The sequence below is a fragment of the Myotis brandtii genome, unplaced genomic scaffold, assembly GCF_000412655.1.
Source record: "Myotis brandtii unplaced genomic scaffold, ASM41265v1 scaffold396, whole genome shotgun sequence".
NCBI classification, from domain to species: Eukaryota; Metazoa; Chordata; class Mammalia; order Chiroptera; family Vespertilionidae; genus Myotis; species Myotis brandtii.
The window spans coordinates 25,995-43,958 of record NW_005365191.1 but is presented as its reverse complement, the minus strand read 5'-3'; the positions used below and the strand labels follow the sequence as shown (position 1 = coordinate 43,958).

The following is a 17,964-nucleotide window of genomic DNA, read 5'->3' as shown; positions in this document are numbered from 1 at the left end:
CACACACGCAATTTTAAAATATTTTTAAATTTTAAAAATAAGTTGTAGATGTTGTAACTCTCACTGCTAAGAGCTTCAGCAAGTTCCCCCTTAAGAATAAAAACCGTGTGCTACATAACCACAAGACCAGTATCATACTTCAGTAATTTACATTGGTATAATACTGCTGAATAACTGGCCCATTTTCAATTTTCCTCTACTGTTCCAAAAACATCCTTTACATTGTTTTTGATCGGGGAGACAACCCGAGGTTATGCACTGACTTCGCTTGTCCTGTCTCTGAGGCCTCCTTCAATCTAGAAGTGTCCCCAGCCTTTTGATCCCCGTGAAATGTCCCACAACCTGGGTTTGTCTATGTCTACACTATGAGAGTCATTTAAATTGTTTTTGACGATATTCTACATGGGTGATGTTGTGTCTTTCCCATGCATCGCATAGGGATTGTAATGCCACATTGTTGCATTTTGGACTAATTGATAAGTAATTTGTGGGGTGAACCATTGAGGCCAGATGAATATCATAGTCCCTGCCCCCCCACCCCCCAATGAGGAGGACCCTACCATTTCCTTGTACATACTGTCCTAGCACCATTTTTAAAGAATTCATCTTTATCAACACTGACTACACAACCTTGGATCACAAGTTGACTGCCCTGGGGGCCTTAGGAGAGTTGAGTGAGAGGAGAAAAGATGCTCCTGGCAGCTCCTCATCCACCAGAGATTAGCCCAGTGGGTTCCTTCTTGGAGTTGATCAATAACAGATGCCTCCTATTCAAGCAGCTTCCCTATCCCAAGGTTTAGTCAGATACTATGAATATTTTACAGTGAATACACTAATAACCTGCAGCCAAGTATTCATGGTACTTCATTGAGGGGAAGCCAAGGCACAGGGAGATACAGGCACTAAAGCGGAGTCCCACAGACCATGAGAAGCTGATCAGAGTCACCTGAGGTCTGTCTGCAGCCAGAGCCCTGTCCTCTCCTCCACCCCAGGGCCTTGTTAGGTGTCTGTGGATCCCTAGACCAACCATTAGGCTTCCTCAGCTCACAGGTATATATTCTGGTCTGGGGAGTGAAAGCAAATGAAGAACTAATGAGACTTTCAAAATTGCATCAGAGTATGTGGATCTTTTTCACACCTCCTTCCAGTACCCAACTGGAATAAACCTAAATAGGGGGCACTTCCCTTCAAGATGGTAATGTAGGTAAACACAGTAATTGCCTCCTCTCTCAAACACATTAATATTACAACTAAACTACGGAACACGAGTGCAGGACCCATGTATGGCTTGTTCTCAGTAAACACTCATTAAATGGGTGAGGGAAACCACACAATGGAATCCTGTTACCCTGTGTGATACTTTTGGTTGGAGCATGTTCCTTATAGACATGAAGGTATTGGTGTCAGCCTGGGAGGAGGCCACCAAGTGCCTAGGGATGTCCCAGGATCAGTTCTTTACCAAACTTACAGCTAGGAGGGAGGACAGGAACCTGACTACAAGGGGTCAGCTCCACTTCATTCCCAGAAAATCACAGCCCTCCATATTTCCACCTGTGAGTGACATTTCATATTCCTGGGGCCTGAGCAGCAGCCTGTGTTCTTTGTCTTCTCACAGAGCCCTGACCTCGCAGACACTCTGGATCCTCCGCCCCAGGTAGAGATACTAGCTGGGGAAAAGGCAGCTCACCAGACCCCAGAATACCAGAAGATGAGTCCCCATCACAAAGATCCCTGGTCCGATACAGCTGGCTGTGGTTCCTGAAGACATCTCACCAGCCCATGGTGTTTGGGGGAAGAAATGGCATTTCCTGTGCAGGATGGGACAGGAGAACCCAGGATCCATGGTTGCTTTCATTTCAGAGGGGCTGAGTGTCCCAAGGGGCCTCCCCTCCCCTAACAGAGGAACTCACAAGATGCCCTGGTTTAGTCTCCATGTGGAGCTGCTCCAGATCCTGGGCCCCTTGGGGAGGCCTAGAGCAGATGACTGACAAGGACACAGATGACTTGGATGCAGCATCTCAAAGCTGTGATGGGAAACACACACAGCTTTCTGGGGACCAGCTCCCTAGGTCGGCACCCTCTCCCAAAAGCCTCAGGAGAGCCCTAATCAAGACCTTTCTGTGAAACCTTGGAGGCAGAAAGCTCCTCCTGCCTCAGCACATCCTCCTGGGAGGACAGTTCTCCTGACATTCAACTCATAATACTCTGGAACAATGCCTATCTCTCACTGGGCTCACCCTGTCCTGGGATCGAGTCAGGAGGCCTGGAACCCGTAGTGATTGGGTCCTAACTTGTCTCTCAACCTGCAGGTCAGAGCCCACCTCTGTCCAGGGCTCAGTGTCAGCTCCCACCCCTTGGTGCCTGGTCAGCATCACTGGTGCAGCACCTGACATTGGCTGCAGATCTCCTTCCGACTTCCAGGGGGTGACATTGAGACACTCAGATAACAGGGAATTCACACATGCACCTGGCTGTGGCTAAGGAGGTGGAGAAGGAGACTGATTTCTATCCCCTGGTCTAACAGGCCCTCTGGGCTTCTCTCCGATGTCTGCTGTGTCCCACCTGCCATTTCTAGGGATTGTTAACAAAAAAATGAAGCTGCGCAGTAAACCAGACAAGCTCAGGGTCCATGTTCAGGCCTAATAAGCTCATTGGCCAGAAGTAACCACACAGAATGATCTGGTCACAAATGCCCAACTGGGCAGGTGATGGCAGGTAGTCATGTCCCAGGCCTACAGCTTCCTTAGCAAAGATCAGATTTTGTCTTAATTGAGGCCCGTTCCCTGTTTTAAAGCATGATAGATAACATACCTTTCACCTGTCAGAGTAATTTTCTTTGCTAGACCAATTGAAGGCGGAGCCTCTGGCATCAGAGTAGAAGACCTCAGAGCCCTCGTGTTCCGGGTTCCCTGCATTCCCTCTCTACATGCTATAATGTTAATTGTCCTGATCCGCTCACGTAAAAAAAGTGTTTCTTCATTCTGCCTTTTTATCCATCCCCAGAGATTTCCTTGCTATACTTTTTCTCACCTCCTAATGGATTTTAAGACACTTTTTTTCATCTTTTCCTTTGAGTATAATGTACAAAATAAGCTTCAAAACTGCTGTTCTTTGCAGGATTTGAGACATTGTTTCCAGGCATATGTTTTCAGTTTGGCTCAGATAAACTCATAAAAATCGTCCACAGCTTTGGTCATTTCTTACTTTGACAGGGTCTAGAACAGGAGTGGGGCACGTATGGCTCACAGGCCATATGAGACCCATGAAATCATTTGGTCTGGTCCTGCCAAGGCATTAGGGGTGAGTTAATTAACGATTTGACCAAATACAGCAGGTTAATTTTTAAGTTGATAACTCTGTGTGGCCTGTGAATGATGATATAAACATCCAAATGATCCTTGGCAGACAATCCCCACTCCTGGTCTAGGAGCACATGTTGTCTTAGGGTTTTTGTGTTGCTCCCCACCCCATGCCTGGCACCACCCATGAGCAAAGCAGGGTGACCCCAGGAAAGTCCCCCAGGCAGAGGACAGAGGCTGCCCTAATAGTCAGGGAGCACATGGACAGGCTCAGCTAATAGACATGGAGAGGGGAGGTCTCCCAGAAGCCATTCCCTGAGGACCAGGGAGCCCACAGCCACCTGACCTCCCACCACAGTCCTCTCTTCCCAGACACACAAGACACCTTCCTCTTCACACCTGGGAACCGCAGGTCTTGGGTCTCTGTCCCTGGAAGCAAAAGTCAGGCTAGTGACCACCTGAGATAGAGGGAGGGTCCCCTCTGCAGTCATGACCCAGCTTGACCCCTTCTCACCCCCAGTCGCCTCTGTGGCCTTCCTGCTGGGAGGAAATCCAACCTTCCCAGCACATTTGAGAACACGGGGCAGACCCGGTGCCCAGCTGGGTTTCTGTGTCACAAGCAGAAATAATCCCCAGGTTTGGGGCCCGTGGGGCTCTCTGCGTGGGGCTGACAGACCCAAGGCCAGGTCACAGCAGAGGCCTTGCTACGGCATGTGGGCTCCACAGGCCAGTAAGATCCACCTCCCCTGAGAGCTTGTCAGATGTAGAGTCCCTGGTCCATCGCACACCTGCTGAGTCAGAATCTGCATTTTAACAGGATGTGGAGACCCTCCCTGTGCACAGGAAAGGGGCACAGGCATCCTACCCCGCATCATGGGATCTCATTCTGGTTGGGCATCCACCTTAGCTGAGCAGCCTTTCTAAAATGTCACCTGGGCATCACAATCTTTATAAAGTTTCACAGGTGATTTGGTGTACCGTGGTGGTGACATCCCTGCTACAGGTTTTCCTGAGGTGGCTCCAGAATTCTCACTCTGAAGGGAAAAGTCAAATGTGAAAGAGAGAGGACTATGGGGGAGGCTACTGTGCACCTGACAGGGAGCTGTGGGGAATGACCATTCCCCGGGTTAATCATCACTGAGTGTTGAATTTTGAACACTGATGATGATAATATCAATTTATGTCAAGCGACCACAGAAAAACGTAACCAGGGGTGCTAAATATTGTCCTTACCACCAACCTCAGAAATGGGCACATGTACCTCCGGAGGTGCAGGACCCTGATACCACACGATAATTCACTCACAGGCCTGGCCCCATCCCTTTGAAATTTAATTCTCCTGGTGTCTTCGTGTCCCAGTCTCTGAGGGAGGATAGGAACCTAACCTCGGTGGGGGTCCTGATCATGTGATTTTTATCTTTCATTTTGTTTATGTGATGTATCACATTTATTGATTTGTGAATATTGTACTAGTTCTGCATCTCTAGAATAAAACCCACTTGATGTATGATTTTTAAAAATATATTGTTGTATCCGATTTGCTAATATTTTGTTGAGGATTTTAGCATCTGTGTTCATCAGGGATATTGGCCTGTAATTTTCTATCTTTCTTTGTTTTTATCTGATTTTGGAATTAGGATATTGCTGGCTTTGTAAAAAGAGTTTGGAAGTGCTCCTCCCTTTTGAATTTTTTGGAATAGTTTGAGGAGGATAGGTGATAGTTCTTCTTTGAATGTTTGGTAAAATTATCCTATAAATCCATTGGTCCAGGACTTTGGTTTGCTGGGAATTTTTAAATTACTGTTTCAATTGTATCAGTTGTTATTGGCCTTTTCAGGTTTTTTTATTCTTCCTGATTGAGTTTTGGAAGATTGTCCATTTCGCCCAGGTTTTCCAGTTTGTTGGCATATAGTTCAAAGTATTTGCTTATTATCCTTTGTATTTCTGTGGTGTCCATTGTTATATTGCCTCTTTCATTTCTGATTTTATGTATTTGGGTCCTCTCTGTTAGTTCTTGATGAATCTGGCTAAGGGTTCATCAATTTTGTTTATCTTTTCGAATTGGATTCATTAATCTTTTGTACTATTGGTGTGTTTTTTTTGTTTGTTTGTTTTGTCTCTATGTTCTTTATTTCTGCTCTGTTCTTTATTATTTCCTTCCTTCTACTTCTCTGTTATTTTCTTGCTGTTCTCTTTCCAATTAGTTTAGTTGTACGGTTAGTTTATTAGTGCTCTTTCTTGTTTTTTGAGGTAGGCCTGTAATACTATGGACTTCCCTTTCAGGACTGCTTTCACTGTGTTCCATAGGTTTTGGTTGGTTGTATGTTAATTTTCATTTGTGTTTTCTACTATGACTGTATTGCTGTCAATCTGTCCCTTAAAGCCCATCAAGAGGTTTTTTTTCTTTTAAAAAATATATTTGGGTATTCCTGTATTGGTTGCATATATGTTTACAAGGGTTATATTTTCTTGTTGATCATTCCCTTTAGTATTATGTAGTGGCCTTCTTTGTCTCTTGTTATGGCCTTTATTTTGAAGTCTATTTTGTCTGATATGAGTATTGCTACCCCAGCTTTTTTTTTTCTATTTGCGTGGAATATTTCTTTCCATCCTTTCACTTTCAATTAATGTGTATCTTTTGTTCTGAGGTGGGTCTCTTGAAGACAGCATATTTTCTTATCCATTCAGTCACCCAATGTCTTTTGATTGAACATTTAATCTATTTACACTTAAGGTTATTATTGATAGGTATTTATTTATTGCCAGTTTAATTTTCTCTAGGCCTATGATCCTCTCTGAAGACTCTGATTTCCACCTGGACAAAGGAAGGGGTAGATGTGAAGAGAAGAAGGGTGGACTGTTCTGGACACTGTTTCCTTTTTCAGACTCACTCTTTCCCCTTCTTCCCCTGTTCTGCACTGTTGGGGGCAGATCTATGGGGACTGTGTCGGTGGGATCTCCTGCTTTACAGCTGGGTGCAGTCAATGGGGAGTCCTGACAGGAGGCCAGAGGGAGGATACTGAGTGAGGTTGGGCCTTCAATTCCCCAGCTCCTTCCCTGTAATGTTGCTGTTGGCTGGACTGATTACTTGGTCTGAGATCTGAGCTCTTGCCAGGCAGCCCTCTCTAAACATCCTGCCCCCTCTCTCAGGATTCTAGTAATGGTAATAACTTCTCCTCAGTCTTTCAGGTCTAGAATGGTAGCAGACCCCGTGCCAGCCTCAGGAAACTGTGCATGATCTCTTGTTTCTCTACTTCACACAAAATCGTATGTCAAGTGATTTGAGTGGGATGAAGCCACTGTTTGTGCAGGGAACCTGACTCCTAAGTAGACGCTTCATTGGTCAAAGTGTGCCTTCACCTCCCCGGTCACAGGGATGCCCAAATACCCTGAAGGCTCTGCTACTACCCAAGCTAGAACAGAGATGTTCACCAGACCAGAGAAGGACAGGTTTGGGATGGTGAATCACTCACAGGATTCCTCCCCTCCCCCATGCCAGATGGCTGGATGTGCTGCCCTCCCCTCCCATAGAGAAACCCCAGCACTGGGAAAAAAGATGATTTCTTTATTTATTAGATACATGTGGCTGTAAGAACAATGCAGCTGCTCCCAGGCTCTTCCATATCTTGTTATCAGATCACAAAGTGTGTGTGTGTGTGGATGAGAATTCACAGAGAAGATGGGAAAACAATTCAGTGTTTGGTTATGAGGTCAGAGGGAGGGCAGTATTTAGGGAGTCAGCAGGGGAGAAAAATCATGGGTAAATGGAGTCAGTGGGAGGTTATCCCACACCAAAGGGCTAGGGATATCCCCAGCCCCACCACCCAAGCCAGGCAGCAAACAGGAACAGCCCCACTTTGGCGAATCTTATCTTCCTTTTCTTCATTCTCAGGACCCTCACTTGCGATGAACTGCCCAATATTTTTGGTGTGGTTCAACAAGGAGCTGGAAGGTTGAACCATGCAGCCCTGAATGCTAAATATAGAGGACAGCCCACCTAGAGAGTAAAGATTGACTCAGAGGGGTCTCAAAGTAATACACACTTAAATTCCTGTGATCCAGAATCTCAGACCCTACCATTAACCCCTCAGACCAGGAGATCAGGCTCTTAGGCCTCGCCACCCTCAGATCTAGAAATATGAGTCTCCAGCTCTTTCCCTACTCAAGCCCATGAGCCAGGGCCTCAAGCACCTTCCCACCGCAGCACCAGTGAATCCAAACTCCTAACCCTTTCATCCTGGGACCTGGCCTTCAGCACTCACCTCCTTTGAGATTGAGGTAGCCGTTATAACAATGAGTGGTACCAGGAGGGCACATGATGTTTACAGAGTTTGAACAGGATACACCGAATTGCACACAGGCAGGACACTGCAGGCCTCCTGGGACAGGGGCAGCTGGGGAGAAAATTGAAGGTTAGGGTGCACAGTTCTGCTCCCAGTTGCAGTCACCCTCCTAGAGCCCAGAGTCTCCATATCCCTGGGGCCCCATCTCTCCATGGCCTCCCCTATCCCCCTGGGCTCCCATACCTGGACGAGGGAGGGAGTTCAGCAGGACACTGCTACTTGTGGCCCTGTTGCACCCATCGGAGGAACAGAAATGGGCATAGGAGGCGACGAGCACTCCAGGGGGCTCTGAGTGGATGGAGATAGTGGTGGAATTCTGTGTCTCTGTCTTGCTGCAGCCTTTGCTCCCCACCATGAGTGATTTAGGTCCTGCGGGGGAAGGGAGTGACAGCTGGGCTGGGTGGCGAGTTCCCAAGGGAGACTGGAGCTAGCGTTTTCTGGATGCTTAGCAGACAGAGGGTGAAAGTAGGATGCCTGAGTCCAAGATCAGAGGTCGTTGCAGGTGGGATGAAGAGGGAGCCTGAGTCTGAGTCCTTCCATCAGCTCTGTCACTTCTCAGTTCTTGCTCAAATGTCACCCTCTCAAGTGGAACCTCCCATTTTTCAAATTGCAACCGCCATCTCACTCTCTCTTTTCTCCTGTCCCCGCTGGATTTTCTGCTTCCTCACTCACGGAAAAAGAGGCAGGAAGACACCCAATGGCATCTATAGAGGCTGGCACACAACAGGTGCTCAATAAGGTTCAGACAAAGTCACCGATGTCACTGTACACCAGCTCTGTTCTCAGATCTTTGCAAGGGTCCTCGAATATATCCTCATGACTACCCAGCACAATCAGTACTATTACTGCCAGCATCTAGCCCCATTTTTCAGAAGGGGAAACCAAGGTCAGAAAGGGGAAGACTGAGGTGTAGAACTCCAGGCATGGTGGGAATCAGGCAGCAAGTTCAGGGGACAGAATCCAGGGCAGAAGACCCAGTACGTCATGCAGCCACCCCACCCTGTTGCATAGTCCACGCACCTACATCTATGAGCAGCAGTGTCTCCTGACACACCTCCTTCAAATCACATGTCACGGTTGGAAATGTGTCCCAAGGCAAGGGGTTCTGCGTCAGGTTTTCTTTGATCTGAAGCATGATCCCCTTTTGACAGGTCAGAGGAGCTGGGGAGAATAAATCAGGGTCTGTGTAAGCCTGGGAACAAGCCATGTCTGTCCCTCCTGGTCCAGTGCTTGGGGACAGACATGTAGCCTGGACACAGTCCCTTGATCTCAGGCTTACAAGGGATCTTTGAAGTCTGAGACCCTCCCCTATTCTTCATATCACCACTTCTGCTCCAACATCTGCAGGGACCTTTCTCAACACCCCTTTAAGGCTGCTCCTTGCTTGGGGTGTGAGAGAGACGGATGAGTCTGAGTCCTCTAGCATCTTCATTAGACACCTTGGAATCCTGCACAAACTCACTTCACGTGCTGAGCCAGCCCTTGTGTTGCCCCAGGCTAGAAACCTTGGTGTCAGTGACATCCAGGCCCTGTCCTCATGGCTTCCAGTCTAGGATAATGAGGAGTGTAGACTGACACCTTATATTCTTTTTACTGAGAAACCCCATGTTCCAAACAGAATTATTGCAGTGCCTAGTGAGTACTGAGCATTTACTATATGCCTGCTTGTTGTGATTGCTTTCTATGGATTAGCCCGTTTAAGTTTCCCAAGGAGCTCCCTCATCTGGGTTACCTCATTTTATCACAATGATACCCAAAGTAGGTGGTGCTGTCCTCCTCCTCCTCCTTATTTTCAAGATGGAAAACAGAAGCAGAAGAATTGTGAAGCAGCTTTCCCAGTGCTTACTGCTAGCAATTAGCAGAGCAGGGCTCCTTGAGTTGAGTGACGGGGAAGACAGTGATTGTTGACTATTCTCAGGTACCTTGCCCTCTGGGGCCCTCAGGAATCCACTCTGAAAACCAGGAGCCTTCACTTAAGGCCATCACATCACCAGCAGGGATGTGTCCCATGATTCCGAAACTCCTGGGCTGGCAATATAGCATCCACCTACATTGGTAACCTTTAAAACAGCCACAGGATCAGGACCGCTCATTTTTCCACTTCACAGACCATAGTATCATGGCTCCTGCTGCCCTCCTTCCAGCCTGGCCCCACCACCTTTCGTGTATTGGTCAATAGTAGCTCCTGTCTTGTAATTGCTCAAGTTGAGAACATTGCTGTCATTCTTAACAATTCTCCATTTCTTACACCCTGTGTTGCACCCATTAGGATATCCTGTTGCCTTAAGCTGCACAATACTGCCAGATCCCGACCTCAGCCTATTTATGTCCTTTTCCTCTTCTACTAATAGACTGCAGCTAGTCTTTAAGGTCACCTCCTCTGTGAAGCCCCCCTTGACACCCACCTGCAGGACATTAGTATCTTCTCCCTCAGACCTCCCTCAGACTTCTTAAACTGCAGCCCTGTGACCATCTGCATCAGTAATGTCTCCCCTCCTCGTCCTGGAGGCCCTTTAGGGCAGAGGTAGGGTCTCAGGCCTCTGTAGTCTCCTCCAGAGACCTTGGAGTCCTGTACAAGCTCACTTCCCATCCTGAGCCAGCCCTTGTGTTGCCTCAGGCTAGAAACCTTGGTGTCAGTGAGATCTGAGCTCTTGCCAGGCAGCCCTCTCTAAACCTCCCGCCCCCTCTCTCAGGATTCTAGTAATGGTAATAACTTCTCCTCAGTCTTCCTAGAATGGTAGCAGACCCTGTGATGCCAGCCTCAGGAAACTGTGCACGATCTCTTGTTTCTCCACTTCACACAAAACCGTATGTCAAGTGATTTGAGTGGGATGAAGCCCCTGTTTGTGTAGGGAACCTGACTCCTAAGTAGGTGCTTCATTAGTCAAAGTGCACATTTACCTCCCAGGTCACAGAGATGCCCAAATACCCTGAAGGCTCTACTACTACCCAAGCTGGAGCAGAAATGTTCACCAGACCAGAAAAGGACAGGCCTGGGACGGTGAATCACTCACAGGGTTACTCTCCTCCCCCATGCCAGATGGCTGGGTGTGCTGCTCTCCCCCCCCCCCATAGAGAAACCCCAGCACTGGGAAAAAAGATGATTTCTTTATTTATTAGATACATGTGGCTGTAAGAACAATGCAGCTGCTCCCAGGCTCTTCCATATCTTGTTATCAGATCACAAAGTGTGTGTGTGTGTGGATGAGAATTCACAGAGAAGATGGGAAAACAACTCAGTGTTTGGTTATGAGGTCAGAGGGAGGGCTGTATTTAGGGGGTCAGCAGGGGAGAAAAATCATGGGTAAATGGAGTCAGTGGGAGGTTATCCCACACCAAAGGGCTAGGGATATCCCCAGCCCCACCACCCAAGCCAGGCAGCAAACAGGAACAGCCCCACTTTGGCGAATCTTATCTTCCTTTTCTTCATTCTCAGGACCCTCACTTGCGATGAACTGCCCAATATTTTTGGTGTGGTTCAACAAGGAGCTGGAAGGTTGAACCATGCAGCCCTGAATGCTAAATATAGAGGACAGCCCACCTAGAGAGTAAAGATTGACTCAGAGGGGTCTCAAAGTAATACACACTTAAATTCCTGTGATCCAGAATCTCAGACCCTACCATTAACCCCTCAGACCAGGAGATCAGGCTCTTAGGCCTCGCCACCCTCAGATCTAGAAATATGAGTCTCCAGCTCTTTCCCTACTCAAGCCCATGAGCCAGGGCCTCAAGCACCTTCCCACCGCAGCACCAGTGAATCCAAACTCCTAACCCTTTCATCCTGGGACCTGGCCTTCAGCACTCACCTCCTTTGAGATTGAGGTAGCCGTTATAACAATGAGTGGTACCAGGAGGGCACATGATGTTTACAGAGTTTGAACAGGATACACCGAATTGCACACAGGCAGGACACTGCAGGCCTCCTGGGACAGGGGCAGCTGGGGAGAAAATTGAAGGTTAGGGTGCACAGTTCTGCTCCCAGTTGCAGTCACCCTCCTAGAGCCCAGAGTCTCCATATCCCTGGGGCCCCATCTCTCCATGGCCTCCCCTATCCCCCTGGGCTCCCATACCTGGACGAGGGAGGGAGTTCAGCAGGACACTGCTACTTGTGGCCCTGTTGCACCCATCGGAGGAACAGAAATGGGCATAGGAGGCGACGAGCACTCCAGGGGGCTCTGAGTGGATGGAGATAGTGGTGGAATTCTGTGTCTCTGTCTTGCTGCAGCCTTTGCTCCCCACCATGAGTGATTTAGGTCCTGCGGGGGAAGGGAGTGACAGCTGGGCTGGGTGGCGAGTTCCCAAGGGAGACTGGAGCTAGCGTTTTCTGGATGCTTAGCAGACAGAGGGTGAAAGTAGGATGCCTGAGTCCAAGATCAGAGGTCGTTGCAGGTGGGATGAAGAGGGAGCCTGAGTCTGAGTCCTTCCATCAGCTCTGTCACTTCTCAGTTCTTGCTCAAATGTCACCCTCTCAAGTGGAACCTCCCATTTTTCAAATTGCAACCGCCATCTCACTCTCTCTTTTCTCCTGTCCCTGCTGGATTTTCTGCTTCCTCACTCACGGAAAAAGAGGCAGGAAGACACCCAATGGCATCTATAGAGGCTGGCACACAACAGGTGCTCAATAAGGTTCAGACAAAGTCACCGATGTCACTGTACACCAGCTCTGTTCTCAGATCTTTGCAAGGGTCCTCGAATATATCCACCCAGCACCCCAGCACAATCAGTACTATTACTGCCAGCATCTAGCCCCATTTTTCAGAAGGGGAAACCAAGGTCAGAAACTGAGGTGTAGGGGAAACCAAGGTCAGAAAGGGGAAGACTGAGGTGTAGAACTCCAGGCATGGTGGGAATCAGGCAGCAAGTTCAGGGGACAGAATCCAGGGCAGAAGACCCAGTACGTCATGCAGCCACCCCACCCTGTTGCATAGTCCACGCACCTAAATCTATGAGCAGCAGTGTCTCCTGACACACCTCCTTCAAATCACATGTCACGGTTGGAAATGTGTCCCAAGGCAAGGGGTTCTGCGTCAGGTTTTCTTTGATCTGAAGCATGATCCCCTTTTGACAGGTCAGAGGAGCTGGGGAGAATAAATCAGGGTCTGTGTAAGCCTGGGAACAAGCCATGTCTGTCCCTCCTGGTCCAGTGCTTGGGGACAGACATGTAGCCTGGACACAGTCCCTTGATCTCAGGCTTACAAGGGATCTTTGAAGTCTGAGACCCTCCCCTATTCTTCATATCACCACTTCTGCTCCAACATCTGCAGGGACCTTTCTCAACACCCCTTTAAGGCTGCTCCTTGCTTGGGGTGTGAGAGAGACGGATGAGTCTGAGTCCTCTAGCATCTTCATTAGACACCTTGGAATCCTGCACAAACTCACTTCACGTGCTGAGCCAGCCCTTGTGTTGCCCCAGGCTAGAAACCTTGGTGTCAGTGACATCCAGGCCCTGTCCTCATGGCTTCCAGTCTAGGATAATGAGGAGTGTAGACTGACACCTTATATTCTTTTTACTGAGAAACCCCATGTTCCAAACAGAATTATTGCAGTGCCTAGTGAGTACTGAGCATTTACTATATGCCTGCTTGTTGTGATTGCTTTCTATGGATTAGCCCGTTTAAGTTTCCCAAGGAGCTCCCTCATCTGGGTTACCTCATTTTATCACAATGATACCCAAAGTAGGTGGTGCTGTCCTCCTCCTCCTCCTTATTTTCAAGATGGAAAACAGAAGCAGAAGAATTGTGAAGCAGCTTTCCCAGTGCTTACTGCTAGCAATTAGCAGAGCAGGGCTCCTTGAGTTGAGTGACGGGGAAGACAGTGATTGTTGACTATTCTCAGGTACCTTGCCCTCTGGGGCCCTCAGGAATTCACTCTGAAAACCAGGAGCCTTCACTTAAGGCCATCACATCACCAGCAGGGATGTGTCCCATGATTCCGAAACTCCTGGGCTGGCAATATAGCATCCACCTACATTGGTAACCTTTAAAACAGCCACAGGATCAGGACCGCTCATTTTTCCACTTCACAGACCATAGTATCATGGCTCCTGCTGCCCTCCTTCCAGCCTGGCCCCACCACCTTTCGTGTATTGGTCAATAGTAGCTCCTGTCTTGTAATTGCTCAAGTTGAGAACATTGCTGTCATTCTTAACAATTCTCCATTTCTTACACCCTGTGTTGCACCCATTAGGATATCCTGTTGCCTTAAGCTGCACAATACTGCCAGATCCCGACCTCAGCCTATTTATGTCCTTTTCCTCTTCTACTAATAGACTGCAGCTAGTCTTTAAGGTCACCTCCTCTGTGAAGCCCCCCTTGACACCCACCTGCAGGACATTAGTATCTTCTCCCTCAGACCTCCCTCAGACTTCTTAAACTGCAGCCCTGTGACCATCTGCATCAGTAATGTCTCCCCTCCTCGTCCTGGAGGCCCTTTAGGGCAGAGGTAGGGTCTCAGGCCTCTGTAGTCTCCTCCAGAGACCTTGGAGTCCTGTACAAGCTCACTTCCCATCCTGAGCCAGCCCTTGTGTTGCCTCAGGCTAGAAACCTTGGTGTCAGTGACATCCAGGCCCTGTCCTCAAGGCTCCTAGTCTAGGCAGAGAGATCCAAGCACACAGAGGAATGTTACTGAACTTTTACCTTGAGGCTTTAAGAACTGGGTGCTGTGGGTGGATGAGGAAACTGAGTCTCAGACAGGGAAGGCCCTTTTCCTATTCTCCTCCCTGCCATTGGTGCTTCTCATGAGATACTACAGGCCAGTCTCAGTCTCAGTCTCAGTCTTAGTCTCAGTCTCAGTCGGGCTGTACTGGTAAGGGCTGGGCTTGTGTAGGTGAGTGGGGACCCTCCCAGTGTCCCTGCTTGTCTCTTGCTGACCCTATCACACCTGAAGCACCCTCCATTTTATCTCTGACACTCTTTCCTATGCAGCAGGGCTGTTAGGGTTTTCTAGTACCATGGGTGAAGGACCGATGTGCGTGCAGAGGAGCAGAGGGAACTAGGGCTACCCAATGTCAAGAGTGTGAAGAAAGAGAATGTAAAGCAATGCATCACTCCCAGCATGAGAGGAATGCACTTGCACTCACTTCCACACCCAATGGATAAAGTGAAAGGAACACAGCCAGCCCACCCACCCTGTCCTATGTCAGACCCCTGGCCCTCTCTCTCCACTTCAACTGGGCCCACTTACTGGCATGCTCACCCCATGGCAGCTACCAGGACAATCCCTCAGTTTGTGCATGACTGAATGTGTAATAAACTTCTAAGTTATTTGTGGGTGTTGGTTGGTGTTTGTGGGATGTGTTTGCACATCTGACTTTCAGAAGGGTCACCATACCTGAAGACTGCAGGTTGGGTACAGCTTTTCCATCCCGACGTGGGACTCCGACAGAATCACACTTTTCACTCACAGACAAGGCCCCGATTTCCTGAGTGTCATTCAGCAGGTTGCAGGCTGCTTGGGACATGCATCCCTGGACTTTCAGATCGGTGAGGATACCAACTGTGGGAAGGGGCCAGGCAGAGTGGGAGAGAGTGAGATGCCACCACTGGAAGCATCCAACCCTGAGAAGTCAGGCTCACTCTCCTCTGAGCACCAGCCCTCAGCTACCTCAGGACTGGAAGGGACCCTGATGTCCCAGCTTACCTCCCCTGAGCTGCAGGACCCCATTGTAGCAGTGCGTGTTCCCAACGGGGCAGGTCAGCTCTGTTGCAGATTTACAGCCTTCCTCAGAAAAGCAGACTGGGCACCGCACTGACCCTGGGACTGGGAGGGGAGAGGGAAGAAGGGAGGACTGAGTGGGCTCTGCATTTGGATCTGGTGCCTTCTATCCTCTTCGCTTTTGAGGCCCCCTCATCAACCTCCTCAGTCTCATGTAGAACTGGGGTGCTGGCAATTGCAGTGCAGTGGTTGCTGAGAGAGCAAGGGGCCGGGGGCATGAGATCTGGGAGAGGCAGCGGTGACTGAGACAGGAGGGGGTCCCTTGGAGAAAACCAGGGTAGATTTCACCCACAACTTCCACTGCACAGTCCAAGTAGACAAGATGTTCCAAAGAGTAGAGAATCACAAAGCACCTCCGCTCCCTCCAAAACAGCTTATGATATAGAAAATGACAGTGGCGTGCTACAGGCCAATTTCACTTTAAGAGAATAGACCCAAAACCTAAATGAAACATGAGTGAGCAAGCTCAACAGTGTGGAGAAAGGAGCTTCCCCAAGGTTCAGGCCATCACTGGAATTTGAGGAGGCGTTGTACTAGGAAGAGCAGTCCAGTTTGCTGCCCCAGGACTGTTAGAAGAAGCTGTGCCGAGGAGGCAGTCCTGGGGAGTGTGGACAGGCAGGTGGGAGGGGGGATTCTAAATGAATAGCCCCTCTGTGCTCCCCTCCTCCCCTAGCTTCTGTCCTCTCTTCCTCCTCCTCTCCCTCCTTGTTCTCACCTGCAGAGGGGGGCAGGGTCCAGACAGGGCGGGTGGAGGAGAGGTCATTGCAGAAGTTCTTGTGGCGACACACACGGGTGTAGGAGACGACAGAGAGGCCAGGGCCTTTCCTGTGCTGGGTGATACGGGCCTCATGATCCTCCTTCTGGGTACAGCCCTTGCTGAGCGCTAGGAACACTTCGGGTCCTAGAAGAAGGAGGCAAACAACAGGTTGAGGATGAGCACTCTGCGGTGCTAGAGGGAGAGTCTTCATCGTGGCTGGGGGAGAGGATGGAGAGGAGACAACTGGGCCCCTGAGGGCTTGCTCCTGCTGGGGAGGGGACAGCTCCTGGCATGAGGGGAGCTGAGTCTTTGGAGACTACTGGTCAGGAGGGGGGATATCCCTGTGCAGGTGAAGGTGGGGTCAGGCTTGGGGCCTTTGGGGCCTTTCTCACCATTCTCAATGAGCATCAGTGAATCTTGGCAACCCCAGCCTTCCTTGCAGGTCTCCTCATCAAATGTCCACCTCAAGGGCAGTTCTGATGCATTCCTCACAGTTGAGAAACTTCCAGAATGACAGGTCAGGGCCTGCACTCCTGAGGTGGGAACAGCAAATCCATCTTAGCCCATCCTCCCAGGAAATCCCCTCCCAAGTTGTGTTTTCACTCACGGGGCAGCATGAGGGTGAGGCCCAGGAGGGCTGGCAGCAGGATGAAGCTCATGGTCGGGGCAGCTAGAATTCTCTTGCTCTTGCTCTTCCCCCAGGAAAAGGGGCCCTTTTATGTCTCTCTTCACCCAGGGCAGCCAGGAAAGGGTGGGGAGTGGAGGGCGTTGCTAAAGAAGGGCTGGGCACACACTCTGAGTCTCTCCAACTTTAAAGGCCAGAAACCCGAGTCCTTCCTTCTCCCTCAGACCTAGGAGTCAAGGCTCCTCTCCTCCCTCTGACCCAGTTGTCCAGGAGCTGAGACCCCTCTACAGTTAAAAACTGAGGCATCCTGACCCCAGTCTCTATTGGTGTGGATCCCCACCCCCACACTGTTTCAGGGTAGTTTGTCAAGGTAGTTTCCTCATTTGTCCTGGCCACCTGGCCACCTTCTGGCCTCAGGTTGGGAAATGGCTCAACTGCCTGAGAGGACATTATGTAATGTGTCTTGGCTGGTTCTTATGTTTTTTTCTTGGCTAACCTTTACCCCACCACAGATGCCTACTTCTCCTTTCTCATGTGATGTGTGGTGTGCATGTAGTATGATGAGTGAGGTTATGTCTGTTGTGTGTATTGTGTGCTGTGTGTCTCTGTGGGTTACATTTGATTATTTTCAGGAATGCCTTCTGGAAAATGAATGTTACCTAGTCCCAGGGATGAGGGCTGGACAATTAAACAGAACTAATCAAAAGGAGAGATTCAGACTGTTCTTCCCTATTGAACACTCTTCCATGGTTCCTGCGCCTCAGGAGAAAGACTAACTCCTCAGTATGGCTTTGTACCTACTTGACCCACCACCAGGCCCCCCAATCTCCCACTTCACTCTCCCACAGTATCCATTAAAAAGACACACTAGTTCATTTCCTGCCTCCTTGGCCTTGCAACACTGTTCCTTCTGCTTGGAATAGCAGAGGTCACCCATGTCTACCTTGTCTACCTGAAAAACTGGCAAACACTCCCAGTTCCAACTACACCCCAACCTCTTTATTTGACCTTCTAAGGTACAGCCAAGGAGCCCTTCTATAAAATAGCAGGTTTATTCCCTCTGCTGGGCCTTTGCACATGCTGTTTCCTTTGCCTATTAATGTCCTTTTCATCTTCTACTAATAGATTGAAGCTAATCTTTAAGTCACCTCCTCTGTGAATCCCTCCTTGATACCCCACCCACAGATCATTAATATCTTCCTCCTCAGAGTTCCTCTATGACCATCT

General features: G+C 49.1%; 2 protein-coding genes across 5 annotated transcripts in view; both read right to left on the bottom strand.

Annotated features, from left to right (window-relative positions):
• LOC102240847 (CD177 antigen-like) overlaps positions 1-17,964 on the bottom strand; it is a 50,605-nt gene that overhangs the window by 21,785 nt on the left and 10,856 nt on the right. Inside the window, exons 14-21 of one of the 4 annotated variants that reach the window (XM_005872903.2) lie at positions 16,505-16,645; positions 16,071-16,256; positions 15,281-15,400; positions 14,972-15,136; positions 12,580-12,720; positions 11,713-11,898; positions 11,449-11,580; positions 10,733-11,183 (exon numbers count right to left, since the gene is read on the bottom strand). In XM_005872903.2, the coding sequence (XP_005872965.2) occupies positions 10,957-11,183; positions 11,449-11,580; positions 11,713-11,898; positions 12,580-12,720; positions 14,972-15,136; positions 15,281-15,400; positions 16,071-16,256; positions 16,505-16,645 (1,298 nt within the window). In that variant the 3' untranslated portion in view covers positions 10,733-10,956. Of the gene's footprint in view, positions 1-10,732; positions 11,184-11,448; positions 11,581-11,712; positions 11,899-12,579; positions 12,721-14,971; positions 15,137-15,280; positions 15,401-16,070; positions 16,257-16,504; positions 16,646-17,964 lie in introns of those variants that run through there. The other 3 variants (XM_014545078.1, XM_014545076.1, XM_014545077.1) reach the window with 3 other exon arrangements.
• Positions 6,846-9,077, bottom strand: CD177 (CD177 molecule). Its single transcript, XM_005872904.2, has 4 exons — positions 8,663-9,077; positions 7,826-8,011; positions 7,562-7,693; positions 6,846-7,296 (listed from the first exon to the last, which is right to left on the bottom strand). The coding sequence occupies exons 1-4, from the start codon at positions 8,847-8,849 to the stop codon at positions 7,070-7,072; spliced, it is 732 nt and encodes a 243-aa protein (XP_005872966.2). The 5' UTR covers positions 8,850-9,077; the 3' UTR covers positions 6,846-7,069.

What these genes read in the sequence shown, in the direction of transcription:
- CD177 (XM_005872904.2), bottom strand. Translation starts at nt 8,849, where the DNA reads ATGGCTTGTTCCCAGGCTTACACAGACCCTGATTTATTCTCCCCAGCT. An exon ending in GAACTCCCTCCCTCGTCCAG is followed by an intron (nt 7,694 to 7,825) that starts GTATGGGAGCCC and finishes TTTTCTCCCCAG; the next exon opens with CTGCCCCTGTCCCAGGAGGC. An exon ending in CTACCTCAATCTCAAAGGAG is followed by an intron (nt 7,297 to 7,561) that starts GTGAGTGCTGAA and finishes TTTACTCTCTAG; the next exon opens with GTGGGCTGTCCTCTATATTT.